This window comes from Chiloscyllium plagiosum, chromosome 25, assembly GCF_004010195.1.
Source record: "Chiloscyllium plagiosum isolate BGI_BamShark_2017 chromosome 25, ASM401019v2, whole genome shotgun sequence".
Taxonomy (NCBI): domain Eukaryota; kingdom Metazoa; phylum Chordata; class Chondrichthyes; order Orectolobiformes; family Hemiscylliidae; genus Chiloscyllium; species Chiloscyllium plagiosum.
Genome location: NC_057734.1, coordinates 17132652 through 17150831, shown reverse-complemented (window position 1 = coordinate 17150831; position 18180 = coordinate 17132652). Strand labels below are relative to the sequence as shown.

Below are 18180 nucleotides of genomic sequence, written 5' to 3'. Positions count from 1 at the left end.
AACCCAAGCCACGTGGTTGTCCTAGTTTTGCTACATATGCAAACTGCTTCAGATTACATAATTAATTTTCATATTCCTCAAACTAATTGTCAAAAGAACACAGACAGAACTGTATAATTCACTATAGTAGTATTAGAAGACAATATTTAGTTTTAAGTGTTGGAAAAGAGAGTTTCATAATTAATCACAGCATTCACAATTATGAAACATGTTTGCTTCCAGTCAAATTATTAATCTGCATGAAAATTTTCCCCTTTATAGTGACTGTCTAGTGTAACATTTGCAAAATTGTATAAGTATTAATTGACAGATCCATTGCTGCAGCAAAAGATGTAGAGTGATGCTGATCATACCAGGCTAAGTCTGCTTTCAAAAATGATTAGGTTGTGCAATGTTGAGTGAGAAATTATAGTTTAAATCAGTAGATTTAGCTCATGACATATTGTCAATTCCAAATAACACTTCAAAGAGGCTTAATGTGTAACAAACAATACACAGTTTAATATTAATTTTTAAATAACTTTGTCTTTCCAAAACTGCAATTTATTATTCATCTTGTGACCCCCTGAGAAACTGATGGGTACAATAGCTTTATCAAAATCACAAGGGGATCCACAGCAAAGTGCTGTTTGAGATCACTGTTTTGTGGTTTAATCAGAGTTCCTGATATCTAACATGAACTTTGATTAGATTATTCGCACAGGATGAGATCTATGCTACTGTAACAAAAGGGTTCAATAGTGCGAAATAAGCTTTACATCATATTCAAACAAAATGATTAACATTCTCAGTTAGAGAGGTTTAATATAGCTGGATGTCATGATAATAAAATACAGGTTGTTATCTCCCTAAAATTTTAATCAGTTAACCTTAGACTACAGAGTGAGAGAAAAACATTTATAATTTGAGTTGAGACACTTTAAAAGGGCTGCCAGAGTCTACCTGACCTGAAATCAGCTAAGCTCAATGGAAAATACAAAGGAATGTCTAATAACTGGGACTAATTACTACACCTGGAAAAGGCTACACAAGAGGTAATTACCTGCACATGAAAATCAAGTATTTAGAATGTATAACTCATAACTGTCTCAGCATAGGGGTGAGACTTCTTTATTTCAGGTGTTGCTGAAATAAAGATTTCAATCAAAAGTTCACTATGCAAAGAGGAAAACTGAATCCTTGTATCTATATTAAGGGAAAGTCTGAGAATGGATTATCAAAACACTTTGTAGTAATGGATTAATTGGATGATAGCCAGGTTTTCATCCTTTGAAACTTATCACTATCTCAGGAAGACATTGACACAATGGTTGCCACAGAGAGACTATCCGAAAGAACCTCTTAGAGATAAACACTAGAATTGGTATTTCAGCAAAGGCTTTCAGAGCAGTATGGTTGATAATTGAAGAGAAGCTGTTGTCTCTATTTTCTCTCTGAGGTTTATATTAGTTACAAAATGTGACTTATAATCGAGGAACCAAGAATTTCATCAACTGGAACAATTGCTATGACTTAATCCAGAAAATCACCTTGTTAACAACCAATCTCAGGTTAAAACCTTATGTTATCATTATGGAATCCCTACAGTGTGGGAACAGGCTATTCAGCCCATCAAGTCTACACTGACCCTCTGAAGAGCATCCCATCCAGACCCACACTCCTACCCTATCCCTGTAACTGTGCATTTACCATGGCTAATCCACCCAGCCTGCACATCTTTGGACACTATGGGCTATTTAGCATGGCCAAACCACCTAGTTTGTATATCTTTGGACTGAGAGAGGAAACTAGAGCACCTGGAGGGAACCCATGCATCTTTGGGGAGAACAGGCAAACTCTACATAGATAGTCACCTGAGGGTGAAATCGAACCCAGGTTCCAGGCGCAGTGAAACAGCAGTGCTAACTGCTGAGCCACCAGCGCTAACCACCTAGCCACCATGTTGTCCTGCTGTCTCAAGGACACACAAAGACTTCTAAACTGTATAATTTTTCATCTTCCTTACTATTCCCCTTAAAACAGAGAGAGAGAGGAAAAGAGGGAACCCAAGTGCTTTTATTTTCCTCTGCTTTAACAGTCAGTTAATAAATCTGCTCTTTCCTTGACTCAAGGAAGCTTTGCTGATTGGCTCCTTGTTGCTCACAGCAAAAAAAAATTCTCTAGTTTTAATTAGAGAGCAGTATGGCTTAATGTAAAAGTATACAAACGTTTGTTGTGATAGGGCGGGGAGGATGAACAGACGGGAGCCAGTTCACCCCTTCTCACCTGGTCGTAACTAGGATACTCAGTGCATGTTTCAGCTCTATTTACTGATCCCTTTTCCTTGAATCTCTCACCTTGCAATTGACCATTCCACAGTTGCACTCTATTTCTGATTTACCATTCCTCATAAAACCCTGTTCGCAGAATCCCTGAGCTATGAACAAAACCGTATCCCTTGGATTAACCTCAGTTTATATATATGTCAACGTAACCAAACAATAAGAGGCAAGTGATAGAATGCGAGTTAACTAAGTAGAAAGTAAACTAGATAAATTACTTTAATTCAAGAACAGTAGTATCCCTCAATCCAAAAAACTTTCAATAAACTCATTTCTCATTTGATGAATCTCAACACTTATAATTTTGCAGAAATCAACAGTCTCTGCCTCCAAAAGATCTGCAGCCATATTTCTTCAGGGTTTCTCTAAGATCCACAGATCCCTTCCTCCAACTGTTTTCTAAATTCCCTTCTCCTTTTATATTTGAAATGCTTTTCCAATCATGACATGGAGATTTTCCTATAGAGAACTGCCATTGTCTGTTCACATCCACAATCCCCTGTACAGCTCTGTACCCATTCTCCACTGCTGAAGAAAAATGTTCAGATCTTTTTCTCCTTCAAACTGTAGCTCCTTCAAATACATGTCTCCCACAGGAGATTAGTACCCCTCCTCCTTAGATTGGCAGTCCTCTGTCTCCATTTAAAAATAAATCAATTCCTGCCATGCTGCCCTCCTGTAGTTTAGCTCTAAAAGCAGAAAGATTTATTACATTTTGATGTTTATCAAGACGAAACGACTTATTTTAAACACTTTGAAAGGAAAATTACGGACAGCTGAAGGGAAGTATACCAACAAAATTTTAATCAAAGGAACAGGATCAGCCCATTCAACTCTTTTTGGTTTTCCACAACTTTATTAGATCATGCTTGATCTGTACCTTACTTCCATTTTTACTCAATCCTTTGATATACTGACATAAAAAACATATATTGAACTCAGTTTTGAAAACTTCAATAATCCCACTATCCACAGCCTTTAAGTAGTTCCAGATTTCACTGGAAAAAATGTCCTTTCTGATACTCTTAAGTGGGGTAGTTCCAATTTTAAGATTCCTATTCTCGATTCCTCAATCAAAGATAGGCGTAGCTATGAAGAAACTATCTTTGTCAGGTTTTCACTTAACCTTCTAAAGTTGAGGCATCTTGTCCTCAAATTTAACCCTCTCAACCCCTGCATTATTCTGATGAATATATAACAAATTCCCTCCTAAACCAAAGTATCGTTTCTGAGGTACGATGATTAAAGCTCTTTGCAAAGCTCTTGAGGACCATTGTCAATGTTGTGCACAACCGAAGGAGCATCACTTTCCCATTTCTGTACTGCAGATCCTTTGAATATAAGGTTCAGTATTTCATTGTTAATTATGATTTGTACCAGTGGACCAGCTTTTTAATGCATAAATAAAATATCCAACTCACTAGCATTTCTTTTATAATTCTGAATTAATTTGGGCCTCGACCATGATGGTTGCTTGAAGTCTACATGTCCCTTTTCATTAAGTGGACCAACTTGAACTTGCAGAAACCCCACAAAAATGAGGATTTAAACTTCACAGCTATATCAAGGCAAATAAAAATAGATGGTCTCCAAGGATATTCAAGGTCAGAGATGCAGGCACCAACTTGGCCAGTCCAAATCAGATATTTCTTGAAGCAAGATACACGGCCTTGTGGAATCACTTCTTGCATCATTACCTGGGATCTTGAAGCCAGTTACCTGTTGCAGCAAGTCCTATGGCAATGGAACTAAATGGACGATACTGAACCTCCCACATCTGAAGTGGTATAGCAACTAGGTGAGAAAAAAATGAATACAAATTTTTAACCAAAAGCTCCAATGATAACTTCATTCTTTATTTTTCAATTCTTTGAAGGAATTGATCTCTGCTAGCTTATTATTTAAATGGTCTCCAGCGAAATGACCTAATTAAATAACAGATCAGGTTCAAGTGACAGCAAATGTCATTTATTGCATCCGTTGTTCCTGATGCGGTCTCCTTTACATTGGGAGACTGGATGCCTTCTCGCAAAGCGCTTTAGGGAACATCTCCGGGACACCCGCACCACACAATCCCACCGCCCCGTGGCCGAACATTTCAACTCCCCCTCCCACTCTGCCGAGGACATGCAGGTCCTGGCCTCCTCCAGCCCAACCCTCTTCCATTTATCTCTCCACCACAGAGACTTCCAGCCTCATTCCTGATGAAGGGTTCTTGCCCAAAACATCGACTTTTCCTCCTCCTCCTCGGATGCTGCCTGACCTGCTGTGCTTTTCTAGCACCACGCTAATCTTTAATCTCCAGCATCTGCAGTCTTCACTTTTGCCTCGTGTCATCAGTTTAGCACTATTTGTATGTAGCTCATTCAAATGATAATTCTTCAAGTCTAAATAGAAAGTGTTATCAAGCCACATAACTATAGGAAACATCAAGTTTGCACTACATGTTCTCATCCTAACAACTCAAATACATTAAAGTACCAAAGCTGATGTTTTCTTGCACAGTCTAACTGATTCACATCAAGTACTACCCTAGCTAACTTCAGTAAACACACATCAAAGATCAGACCTAGGACGTTCTTGACTCGCTAAGTCCAATAGGGTGTCAGGCCATGGAACTGATTACAATATTTATTAGTTAAGATTGGCAGGTTAGATCTCATGGAATATAAGGAGAACTAGCCATTTGGATACAGAACTGGCTCAAAGGTAGAAGACAGAGGGTGGTGGTGGAGGGTTGATTTTCAGACTGGAGACGTGTGACCAGTGGTGTGCCACAAGGATCGGTGCTGGGCCCTCTACTTTTTGTCATTTACATAAATGATTTGGATGTGAGCAGAAGAGCTACAGTTAGTAAGTTTGCAGATGACACCAAAATTGGAGGTGTAGTGGACAGCGAAGAGGGTTACCTCAGCTTACAACAGGATCTGGACCAGATGGGCCAATGGGCTGAGAAGTGGCAGAATGAGTTTAATTCAGATAAATGAGAGGTGCTGCAATTTGGGAAAGCAAATCTTAGCAGGACTTACACACTTAATGGTAAGGTCCTAGGGAGTGTTGCTGAACAAAGAGACCTTGGAGTGCAGGTTCATAGCTTGAAAGTGGAGTCGCAGGTAGACGTTTGGTATGCTTTCCTTTATTGGTCAGAGTATTGAGTACAGGAGTTGGGAGTTAATGTTGCGGCTGTACAGGACATTGGTTAGGCCACTGTTGGAATATTGCGTGCAGTTCTGGTCTCCTTGTTATCGGAAAGATGTTGTGAAACTTGAAAGAGTTCAGAAAAGATTTACAAGGATGTTGCCAGAGTTGGAGGATTTGCGTCAGAGGCTGAGGGGTGACCTTATAGAGGTTTACAAAATTGAGGGGCATGGACAGGATAAATAGGCAAAGTCTTTTCCCTGAGGTCGGGGAGTCCAGAACTGGAGGACATAGGTTTAGGTGAGAAGGGAAAGATATAAAAGAGACCTAAGGGGTAACTTTTTCATGCAGAGGGTGGTACATATATGGAATGAGCTGCCAGAGGTTGTGGTGGAGGCTGGTACAATTGCAACATTTAAAAGGCATTTGGATGGGTATATGAATAGCAAGGGTTTGGAGGGATATGGGCCGGGAGCTGGCAGGTGGGACTAGATTGGGTTGGGATATCTGGTCAGCATGGACAGGTTAGACCGAAGTGTCTGTTTAAATGCTGTACATCTCTATGATGCTATTTACAAGTCCAATAAATTCTAAAATTCCAATGTTCTTTGCAAACCATATTTATCTGTAGAACAAAGTAATTACCAGTGATGAATTGGCAATAAAGAGCAACATTCATTTTCAAACTGCAATATTGAAAACAAATAGAAAATTCTTGAATGTAAAAGGTGGTATAAAAGACAAAACTGTAAAAGATAGTTCTTATTTGGGTCTTTTGATATTATACCATCTTCAGGTCATGGGAAAGAAATATTGGACAGGAGTAAGCCATTCAACCCACTGAGCCTGCCCTGTCATTCAATATGATCACGGTATATTGAATGCTTCAGTGCCTTTTACTGACCTCATCCTCATAACCTTGTAATCTGAAATCTATCAATCAATCTCAGCCCTCTGCAGTAGAAAATTCTAAAGGTTCACAGTAAAATAATTAAAGAAGTTTGAGGAAGTAAAGCTGAATTGAACCATAATGGTGAGGACTGACTGGCTATTAATATTATCTTCATTAAAATGTTGTGCCATTGGCCTAAAGCTGCAGGTAGTGAATGGTCCACACTGTCACCTGTAGCTTTAGGTCAGATTTAGCTAGTGTTACCAAATGTTCCACAGTAGTTTGTTAGTAGAATCTACAATCAGTAACATAGTACATTTCATAATGGTAATACCCCAATACAACTCTTAGAGTAGGAATCGAAACTATACATGTAATAACACAAAGATTTGTCTAGGAGAACCATTCTGCATACCTATCTCTCCAGGAGAGAGCTTCAAGGTAAAATGAGTACATTTGCTTGCACATATGTCCTTGGGCAAGAGCTGAACTTCAAAGATCCCCTGTAGCTGAGCGATCCACATCAACAAGTCCCCATCATGATCTTTCACCTGTACAAAAATAACAATCTCTCAGTCTCTCTTCATTCACAGTTAATCCACATGGCTCCTCTAATTGCCAGAACTATCAACATCAAATAAATAATCCAGTACATAATTATACAACAAAAAAAAACAGTTGTAGGATGGATTGTGCAAATGAAATTCAGACATAAAACATGCAAAAAAGGAAGTTTCTGGTCATTCAATACTCACAACTATGCTAAAACATTGGACTAATTGTTCATATTCCTATCCAACTAAAGCATATGTTATTTCACCTTTACAAATGTGTCCTCTACAGCACCGTTCTCTTCTTGTGATGCCATCAGCAACCAGTTGGACTCTGCCAGTTCCACTACCGGAGGGAGGAAGTAGGGTCGTTGATAAAATGCACGGATTACCTTCGCAGCTGCTTTGTTGCAATTCTTCCTGTGCAGAAATAATTCTTATCTACAGTCAGCATTCAAAGATTAAACATCATAGCTGAAACTCACTCCAAACAGCTTCTTAGCCAACACAAACCAGAATGCTATAAGATCAACTGGCGTGATATTCATTCCCCGAGTCAGTTCACCAAACCTATTTGAGTCCAGTTGATGTGCCAGTTTAACAAAACTCCAGTCAGTGTTTAAATGAATTCAAGAACCAAATCAAGTATGATGCACAATGCATTGCAATGGACAGCCTCCACATGAAACACTATTGTGAAAAGCAAATAAAAAGTTTTGAGTGATAGTGGTAGCCTTTGAAATTAATGATTCAGAAAAATATTGCCATTTGATGGATGAAGATTGAAATCTCTCAAACAACCAGTGAGATACAGATGAAAATAACTACATATAGACAGACATTATTGTACAGATCAATAGATGAGAGAGTTGCATGTATAGTGTCATGATGTCAGGTTAGTCAGACCTTAATAAGCTGCCAGTTGGCTGTTGTAATTCATCAAGGACCTCGGTGTGAAAGAAATGTTATGACTGAATCAAATAGGCGGGAGTGGGGGGTGTGGTTTAGATTCAATTTCATTTATTGCTTGGTCATTCTTTAAAATACTTAAAATGACAGTACTTCTGACTTTAGAGTTAAGATTGTTCCTACGTAAATAAGACAAACCTTGCAGCATAAAACTGGCATCTTTGTTTTTATGCTTTTTAAATATTGTGGGTTGAAATAAGAAAGAACTGTTTTAAAACCAATGGTTTAAAAGATTGCTGCATGTTTTGAAAAGCAAGTAAGCTGATAATTATGGCAAGCATGCATAAAAAGTTGTTTGAACATGCAGTAATTTATGTGGTTGCAGATAAATCAAAGTTGAGGGGTTCTGTGTAAGGTTGCAGGTGAGTGGCAAGAAATTGGTTGGTCTATGGACTAGTGACCAGTTATGAATGGCAAAAGCCTTGTGCTTACCAACAACTTATTATTTGTTCTCAGGTAACTGAACAGCTTCAGCCTGTGAATAGGACAGGAAGAGGCATTTTGATTTTCACCAGCACAGACACAGTCTCTGTTGTCTGCAGTCAAAATCAATTTTAAATCTGAGAAAAAAAATCAGCTTTCCTTCAACAGTTGTTCTAAACTTTGACTTCTAACTGACGATTCAAATCTTTTAAGTGAACCCTGAGTGTTTCATATATCGAAAAAACATCGAGAGAATCAACTGAGAGGTAATATTCAAGTACTCTGCTTCCATCATTGTTTCCATGGACAGGTCTAAAGACTCGACTGTCTTAAGAGAAAACGCACTTAAATGGGTGACTCAAGGAAAGCGAGGGCCTGGACTGGGTCCCTAGCCAAGCGCTTACATCCTGTGCAGACCAGCTGGTGGAGGTATTCACATAACTTAAACCCCTCCCTCCTATAAGCCGAAGTCCCCACCAGCTTTAAGAAGGCCACCATCCTCCCATTACCAAAGAAAGCACATGAAACATGCTTCAATGAGTGCTGCCCTGATTCTGACTTCTGTAATCATGGAGTACTTTGAGAGTGGGTCATGGCACATATCAACTTGAGCCTCTCAGCCTGCCTCAATTCCCTGCAAATTGCCTAACAATGTAACAGCAATCCCTGGAGCATCTGGGAACAAAGGACACCTATGTTGGATTCCTACTCATCAAGTATAGCTCTGCCTTCAGTACCGTAATCCCTTCCAGACTGATCTCAAAACTTTGAGACCTAGATCTTGGCTCTGCCCTCTGCAACTGGATCCTCAACTTCCTGACCCATAGACCGCAATCACTGAACACAGACGTGATAATCCTCAACTCTGGAGCCCCTGCAAGGTTTCATTTTCAGCCCCCTACTGTATTCCATGTCTTGTGTAGCCAAATTCCAACCGAATACCATCTACAAGTTTGCTGAGGACACCATCCTACCACAGTGGATATCAAACAAGTAGGAGACAGTGAGGTCTGCAGATGCTGGAGATCAGAGTTGAGTGTGTGTTGCTGGAAAAGCACAGCAGGTCAGGCAGCATCTGAGGAGCAGGAAAATCAACATTTCGGGCCGGAGCATTCCTGATGAAGGGCTCCAGCCCGAAATGTCAATTTTCCTGCTTAGATGCTACCTGACCTGCTGTGCTTTTCCAGCAACACACACTCAATTCTGGATATCAAACAATGAGTCAGAATACAGAAAGGAGATCGAGGGGATTGGTATTGTGGTGAAATGATAACGCGCACTCAATAACAGCAAAACAAAAGAACAGATCATTGACTTCAGAAAGAAAGGAGGAGAACATGCTAAATTGCCCGTAGTGTTAGGTAAGGGGTAAATGTAGGGGTATGGGTGGGTTGCGCTTTGGCGGGTCGGTGTGGACTTGTTGGGCTGAAGGGCCTGTTTCCACACTCTAAGTAATCTAAAATAAAACATGCTTCTATATACATCAACAAAATGGACTTTGAGGGTTGACAGTATCAAGTTCCTAGAAGTGACAATAATGGGCAACCTGTCTCAGACTTACCATGTTGGTGCAAAGGTCAAGAAGTCAGAACAATGCCTTTTCTTCCTCAGGTGACGGAGGAAATCCAGCATATCCATAAGGACCTTCACCAACATTTACAGATGCAGCACTGAATGCATATTGTCCGGGTGCATAATTGCCTGGGTGTGGCAACTGCTCTGCCCAGGATTATAAGAAATTACAGAACGTTGTATGCACAGCCCAGACCAACACAACCTTCCATTTCCATTCCATTGGACTCCATTTACACTAATCAGTACTATAGAAAGGCTGCCTACATCAAAAACCCATCCCACCCTGGTAATCCTCTTCAACAACCTCTTCCATCAGGCAGAACATACAGAATCTTGAATATGCACCACCAGGTTTAAGAACAGCTTCTTCCCTGCCATTTTTAGATTCATGAATGGACTGTCCTGCTTTCCATTTATATCTTTCCCCTGGATGGGGTTTGTGGTGATGTCATTTCCTGTTCGTTTTGAGGGGTTGATAGATAACATCTAGATCTGTGTTTGTTTAAGGCATTGTGGTTGGAGTGCCAGGCCTCTAGGAATTCTCGGACATATCTTTGCTTAGCCTGTCCCAGGATAGATGTGTTGTCCCAGTCGAAATGGTTTTTTTCATCCGTGGATAGCCACCAGGATACACGAACACCAGCTAGCCACAAAAAGACACGACCCTCTCTCCCTCGTAGCTCTACACATGGATGAAAAAAAAACCCACCATTTTGACTGGGACAACACGTCTATCTTGGGACAGGCTAAGCAAAGATATGCCAGAGAATTCCTGGAGGCCTGGCACTCCAACCACAATGCCATAAACAAACACATAGATGCCATCTATCAACCCCTCAGAAAACGAATAGGAAATGACATCACCACAAATCCCATCCAGGAGAAAGATATAAATGGAAAGCAGGAGACAACAGCTTCGCTTCACTTGGAGGTCGCCACTGATGATGTTACCTTGCCAGGTAATGAAACATCTGGATATCGAACCTACAGCTCAGTGAGCAAACCTACACCCTAAACCTCAACCTGAGCTACAAACCTTCACACACCTTGCATTATCTTTAGTCTTGGACAAAATACACCAGTTCACCTAATCCCTCATCTGAGATGTTCATTTTTTTTTTTAAATTAGTTATCTCAAAATACAGTAAATACTGGGTGAACAACAGAATATTTTCATCCAGTCTTCATAGTAAAAATATTGTTCACTTCTGTAAACATCTAATTCCATAATTGATACATTTTATAAAATGTTTAGCTTAGGCACTGAATCTACATTTAGATGCAAGGAACTGTAAGACTGGTAATTTGGAGTCAACAATATTTCAAGGGTAAATTGTGTTTATTTAAAAAGGACCAGAGTTAGAAGTGGAAATAAAACTTAAAACAGATGACACATACCTCTTACGGAGTTTTTGCTAAGGACAGAAGAACTACAATTACTTCAATAAAAGAATTAAGTTATTTGTGTAGTTCCCAAATCAAAGCAGCTAAAAGTATCTTTGTAAATATGGAGGTTTCTTGGTAGAGCCATCAGTTCTGGAAAGTTGCTTATTAAATCGACTAAAGATATGAATTTTCATGTGGTCCCAAGAGGAAAGGATTGTATTGCAGTCAAAAGATGACTAATTTCCATTCCTGTTGGGAGCATCCAGATTATGCCATGGGGATGGACTGAGGGGGATAGGACGGCTCTTTTTTAAAAAAAAATTATCAATGTGCTTTTTAGAACAGAAAACAAGCTGTTCAAAAAGATAAGAATTGGCTAAGGGGTGTAAAGTGACTGTGGGAACTATTGTACTTTAATGAAATTGCATTAGAAGGTTAAAAGAATCTCACGTAACATTCATCACACAAGTCTTGAGTCTTACCACTGAATTGCCCATTGGTCAAGCCTCTGTTGATGGACTTTTTCAAAGAAGGTTATAGGAGTATTCTCCACCGAGTGAAGGGAGTCCCAATAACTGCATACTTCTGTGCTCTGCAGAACTGGGTGACCACTGTATAACTAAGAGATGCCAATTCAGGATCAGCCAAGCACTCAAATCTCAATGTTATTTTGCTGTTCTCTACTTCCCCACTTAAATATTATAATTTCACCAGCTCCCTCCTTATTCCATAAGCTTATGATCCATCTCTCATCCTCATATGCCCGTAATCTCACCCCACTTCCGGAGGTCTCCCAACCAATGCAAACTCTTCCCAAGTGAAGTAAATGCAGTATCAAATTCCCAACTGTAATAAAGCACTGCAGAAGTTACTGCCATTGCAAGGTAAGATTTGGATTTTCATATACCATCAACCAAGGTAGAAAAGAAACAAGCAATTAAATCAGAATTTCAAATATGAAATGGATTGCAAAATTCCATATGAAGGTGTTCATAAAGGAGAGTTTTAATCTGTAAATCTACCAAGAGAAATAAGTAAAACATCAAACTCCACCCTCTCCAACCACAAGGTGCATCAGAATATACATTTACTGGTTCTCATCCCCCTTAAGAAGGGTGCTGTAATTCTGAAGCTAAGCACTGAGAAAGTTTTAATAAATTGCTGCTGGCACAGCCAGGGCACAACCATATATAATGAGGAAGCAGGGCATGACATTGTACAGATTTACTTTTCTCAGGATTGTGACTGGACTATGGTTCAGGATTTCAGAAAAGCTGAAGACTTGTGCTGTTTCAGAGTTTGTAAGGAACACATTATGTAGGTATTTATCACATGGGCATGAAATCACTTGAAGGATGGGACAAGTAGCAACCCCATTTAAACAAATTCTGGCAGTATTTTCTTAACCCTCTCTAAAGTTTTATTTTTAATTTTATGACACACCTCTTGGGCAAGTATAACTTGAATATAGGCATCCTAGTGCAGGGGTAGGGAAATAAACCCTTCCATCTACTATTATCTAAATTTACAAAGGTGCAGATTAATTCATTCACTCATCCTTAATGTCTTTGATCAGAAGCTGTGATTGTGGTGGTCAACACCCAAAGTAGCCATCTGGGGCTCTGGCAGTAAAGCAGTATAGGTTTCTGGGACAGAACACAAGACCTCACTACAAAGCACCAATAACAATGGCATACTTTGGAGATGGCAGTTTCCACACATAGAAACTAGAGCATGAATTTTAATCAGACACAAGCCCTGTAGTCAACACTTAGCTGATTCTGATGAAGCATCAGTAGCAACTGTGGGGCACTACCTATGCCCACAACAACATGTATAATTGGTTACTTTAATCACTCATGAAGTAGAACAGGGATATTAAAAAAAATCTGTATTGACTGACCCGAGTTATGAATGGCACAGTAAACTCTCTCTGTGCAACCCATTCTTCTGCCCCATCTGTTATGATGACAGGTAGATTCTGACGTAGATAATTCTGGAGAACAACTTTTGGATCTACTTTGTGCAGAAATTCCACTTTTGGATATTGTTGACATACCTAAACAATTAGATGCATAAACATAAGGCTTAAAAACTAAACTGTAACAACAAAACAGAAGTAGCAAATAATTCCCCACATTAGATTGTGGCTGATCATCTACCTCAATACCTTTTCTCCATAAACCTTAAAGCCAGTATAGTGTATTCTGCAGAAATCTTTCGATTTTTGACTTGAACATGCACAACATTTCAGCTTCCACTGCTGTCTGGAATTGAGAATTCCAAAGATTCACCACTCTCTGAAACTTAAATTCTTCTTTAGCTCAGTCTTATCTGTAGTTTCTCGTCCTTGCTTTTAGATTCACTACCCAGTGGAAAACCTCTTATTTACATCCAGAATTTTGTAAGTTTCAATGTGATCACCTTTTTTCATTCAAAACTTCAGAGAATACAGTGTCCTCAATCTTGCCTCACAACAATGCCAGAGATTAATATAGTGACTGTCTGCTGCCCTGCCTCAACAGCAAGGATACTTCCTCCTTCCTTCCTTGTCTGTTCCTTTTATATAACAAATCCTCTACTGGACTTCCCCTTCTTTGCTCTCCCCTCCTGTACAGCTGAATCACCCAAGGTGCCATGAACTTGGCTCTCATTGCACCCTTCTGAGAAACCAGTGCTGTCATCTGTATCCAAAGCAGCAAATGAATTAGACAGCGGGACTACAGGGTATTCCTACACTAGGCAAAAGTGAGGACTGCAGATGCTGGAAACCAGAGTTTAGATTAGAGTGGTGCTAGAAAAACACAGCAGGTCAGGCAGCATCCGAGAAGCAGGAAAATCGACGTTTCAGGCAAAAGCCCTTCATCAGGAATAGAGGCAGGGAGCCTCTCCATTCCTACACTGCCAGTCACCCATTCTCTCTCTCTGCCTCAAATGTTCCTAGCCTGTGGTATGACCACCTCTCTGAACATGCTGTTTGCCTTGCAGATTATCTACCATGTCTCTAACTACCACTTGAGTTCCAAACATCGGCACTCAAGATTCCATCACTGATGACAGCTCTTACACACATTTGTCGGTAATTCACGACTTTCCACATACTACAGTACACATGTTCCACATGACCAAACTGGTCTACCATGCTGCAACTTTACTTCACACATTAATATAAATAAATCAAAGTTAAATAAAATTAATTTACTTAACACAACCTTACAACTACTGGGAAATGCAACCTAATATTTAGCACACTATTTGCAATTAGCCTTAATAGAAATTACATTATGTACCAAACTCTCACATGAACCTGGAATCACTACATCTCACTCAAAACATAATACTGTGTACTCCTTATTGAATATCAGCCTCTGATGAATCACTGACAGTTTAACTTTTTGCTGCATTAATTAACACACATTGAACTAATTACTCTTAGCTGATTGATAGATGATTGCCACTGGTAGGCAGTTCCCTTTTTAACAGTGCAATTAACTTCCTTGAAGGTTACTGGTTCTATGTCAAAGCCTGACTCTCAATTTATATCTAAACAGGAAAAGGATTTACTTGAACACACATTGTTAGTCATTCTGTCGATGTCTAACTCGTGCACAAGCTCCTGACTATGCACTCCTTAAAAACAAACTTCTGTCTACAAAATTTTTCTTCAGTTTCTTCATAAAAGCTCCAACTCCCATCACAATATAGTTCACAGAAGGTTGGAATCCTTCACGTAGATGCAGAAACTAGCTTGAGTATAAAGTGGTATAGCAGAAGTGCCATGTACTTTGCTGAGGCTAATGCTCATACCAGATCTTTATGACCTCATTTGTACAGCAAATAGGAACAGTAGTCCATTGGGCCATCAGGTAAATCTCTGTTCTTAAAATATTAATAATAGTTTATTTAATTCATGGTAAACTTTCATTTGAATTTTGCTTCACTGGTGAATTAATTTTGAATTTAAGCGTATGTCAAAGAAGCCTTGTTTCTTCTATCTACTTGCATCAATGTAGTTTGTGAGTTTTGAGAAGATTTGTAGCTCAGGGTGAGTTTCTGGATGTAGGTTTGCTCACTAAGGTGGAAGGTTCATTTTCAGACGTTTTGTCACTATACTAGGTAGTATCTTCAGTGAGCCTCCAGGTGAAGGCTTTGTCTGGAGGCTCACTGAAGATGTTACCTAGTATGGTGACAAAACGTCTGAAACTGAATCTTCCAGCTAAGTGAGCAAACCTACATCCAGATCAATGTAGTTCACCTGCATTTTTGGTATGAGGCAGTGTATTGGCAGAAATGTATATGAGCAAAGACCCTAAACATTATTCAATCCTGTCCCTTGATTGTGTTTAAACACACTGGTGCAACTTGGCCTCAAAGGATGGGCCTGCTTATAAATGATATTTTGGTAAATATAAGTTGCTAGCCCAATTCAGCATATAAAGGTCCTCGAGGAATAATTTTAGAAAACAGTGCTTGTTAACTCACAGTGATGCAGTCTGTGAGCTGCAAAGACTCAAGGCCTCTCTCAAAGTAATAAGGGTTCCTGATCAGGCAGTCAGTATTGGAGTACAGTGTCCAGTCCCAGTAAGGCAGCAGCTGAAAGTAAGAACAAATATGTTTCATTAAAAAATCTCTATCATTCAGGAACATGGGATGCAAAAGCTTGAGAGTTATACTCCACCTCACTGGTTAGGATTAAACTGGAGCATTCTTCCCAAATTCTGGGCATCACAGTTTGGCAAGGATATTAAAGCCTCGGAGAGAGGAAGAAGAATTTTCTTAGAATGGTATCTGTGATAAGAGATTTCAGTTTATTAGATGCTGGATATTTTGTGTTGCTCTCCTTACAGCAGACAAAGTTATGAGGGAGATTTAAGGGAGCCATCATGACCAATTTTAATAGAGTAAAAAAGGATAATTTAGTTCTCATGGCAGAAGGGTCACTAACCAGAGGGCACAGATTTATGGTAAAGATTCAGAAATGATGTGAGCAGATACCTCTCACAGCAGTGAGGGTGGATGAAACAGAAGAATTTGTGAAAGGAAATTGGATAAATGGCTGATGGGGAAAGATTGGAATGGGTAAGGGAGAAAGAAGTGAAGGCATGTCAAATTAGTTAATTGAATCAGAAGCCATAGACTCTGGAAGCAGGCCATTTGGCTCATTGAGCCCACACGGATCCTCCAAAGAGCATTCCACCCAAACCACCTACCACTATAACCTGTATTCCCCATAGCTAAACCACACAACACATTCCTGGATACCATGGGCATATTTAGCATAGTGAATCCTGACCTGCACATTCTTGCACTGTGGGAGGAAACTGGAGCACCCAGAGGAAACCTAAGTAGAGCGTTGCCTGAGGCTGGAATTGAACTAGAGTCCCTGGCACTGAGGTGGCAGTGCTAATCACTGTGCCATCTTTTCTAATAAAGGGCCAACACAACACAAAGCAAGTGCTGTACCATTCCAGAAATCTAAAAAAGCAGAAAATGAGGGACTGAAAGTAACATTTTAATTCCAGACAAGAACTGCATGTTCCATCTTGGAAGACTAAATTTACAAACTCTCTTTAACTGAATCCCAAAATAAATGGGAAGTTCTGCTCAAAGGCCACGTGGATCCCAAGTCCAAATTACTTCAAAGATCAAAGCAAACACTCCATTCCTCAAGCTCATTCCACACAAGGGGAGGAACAACACATACTTTCCTCTCGAAGGACACCAACAATCCCCAAAAGAATTGTATTTTAGTCTGTCTGTTTGGGAGGGAGAGACAGAATGGATCATTTTGTGCAACTCTGGAAGAGGCTGTTGTTTATACCTGGGGTATTAGATTCCCATCAGTTACTGCGAGGATTTACGGTGTTTCTCTGAATCTCAACGAAATGCATATATTAAAGTGTTCTCGGTGCCAATCTGTAATGGGGTGGAGGCAGGCACACTGACCTGAATCAGCAAAGCCCGGCCGCAGTAACTGAGAAATCTGGAACAGGGGCGGCTGTGGAGCAGGAGGCAGCCGAGCAGGAAGAGGACGCCAGCTCCGAGAGCAATCCTGCCCTGGGCCCGGCTACCGCTGCGGCGGCTTGGGGGTGAGCAGCACCGGAGCAGGGGTTCCATGAGCCGGCAGTATTCGGAGGCGGAGGCGGGGAGAAGCCGGCGCTGGTACAACCTCTCGAACTCGCCGTCGAAGTAGGAGAGCTTCCTTGAGAAAGACAGGGAGCGGAGCCCTGAGCTGCTCCGTCCCCTCCGAATCACCATCTCTGCTTCTCAACCTCCTGCCAAGATCCGGAACATTGCCTTAAAGCGGAAATGACAACCCCATCTTTATTTTGTAAATATATTTATTAACAAAAAAACGTTTTTACTTTACAAAAAGATAAAGTTATTAAAAATATAACAATATCAGCATAATAAGAAAACATAAATTGCAATACAACTACTGTCTATTAACTACTAACCTACTCTATAATACAAAACCAAACCCTGCAAAACAACATCAATAGATAAGTGAGTAATAAAAAAACCCAAAAGAACACACACAGCACAACATAACGATGCTCGACTCAAAGCTCCCAAACAAAAAAACTCAGGAGTCCCCCCCTCCAGGGCTCAGCAAACCTAACCATCCTGGTTAAACAAACGCCCTAGTTAAGATAGCAGACAAATCTTTGTCCAAGTAACTCAAAAAGGGCTGCCATGTCTGAGAAAAAAGGTCTGTTGTGTGGTGCACCATATTGGTGAAAAAATCCAAGGGACTATGCTCCATCCAAATTTCTGCCATCCAAACAAGCCAGGCAGGTTCTCAGAAACCCAATTCATCAGAATTTTCTTCCATGCATAGAAAATAAGAATATTAAATAGTTTCTTTCCATGCCATCTAAAGATGATAAATTCAGTAAACCTAGAAGGTGAGATATTGGGTCTA

The 18180-nt window shown here is 40.0% G+C and overlaps 1 protein-coding gene across 3 annotated transcripts; it reads right to left on the bottom strand.

Annotated features, from left to right (window-relative positions):
• Positions 1–1736: 1736 nt before the first annotated feature.
• LOC122562613 lies at positions 1737–18031 on the bottom strand. Of its 3 annotated transcripts, XM_043715601.1 has the most exons (7): positions 17202–17642; positions 15738–15848; positions 13159–13314; positions 11738–11874; positions 7172–7322; positions 6767–6902; positions 1737–4115 (listed from the first exon to the last, which is right to left on the bottom strand). In XM_043715601.1, the coding sequence occupies exons 1-7, from the start codon at positions 17511–17513 to the stop codon at positions 4015–4017; spliced, it is 1104 nt and encodes a 367-aa protein (XP_043571536.1). In that variant the 5' UTR covers positions 17514–17642; the 3' UTR covers positions 1737–4014. The 3 variants fall into 3 exon arrangements, with proteins under 3 accessions (XP_043571536.1, XP_043571538.1, XP_043571537.1); XM_043715603.1 differs by lacking the exon at positions 11738–11874 and having other exon boundaries at positions 7172–7318; positions 17202–18031; XM_043715602.1 differs by lacking the exon at positions 15738–15848 and having other exon boundaries at positions 17202–17641.
• Between the last annotated feature and the right edge of the window lie 149 nt (positions 18032–18180).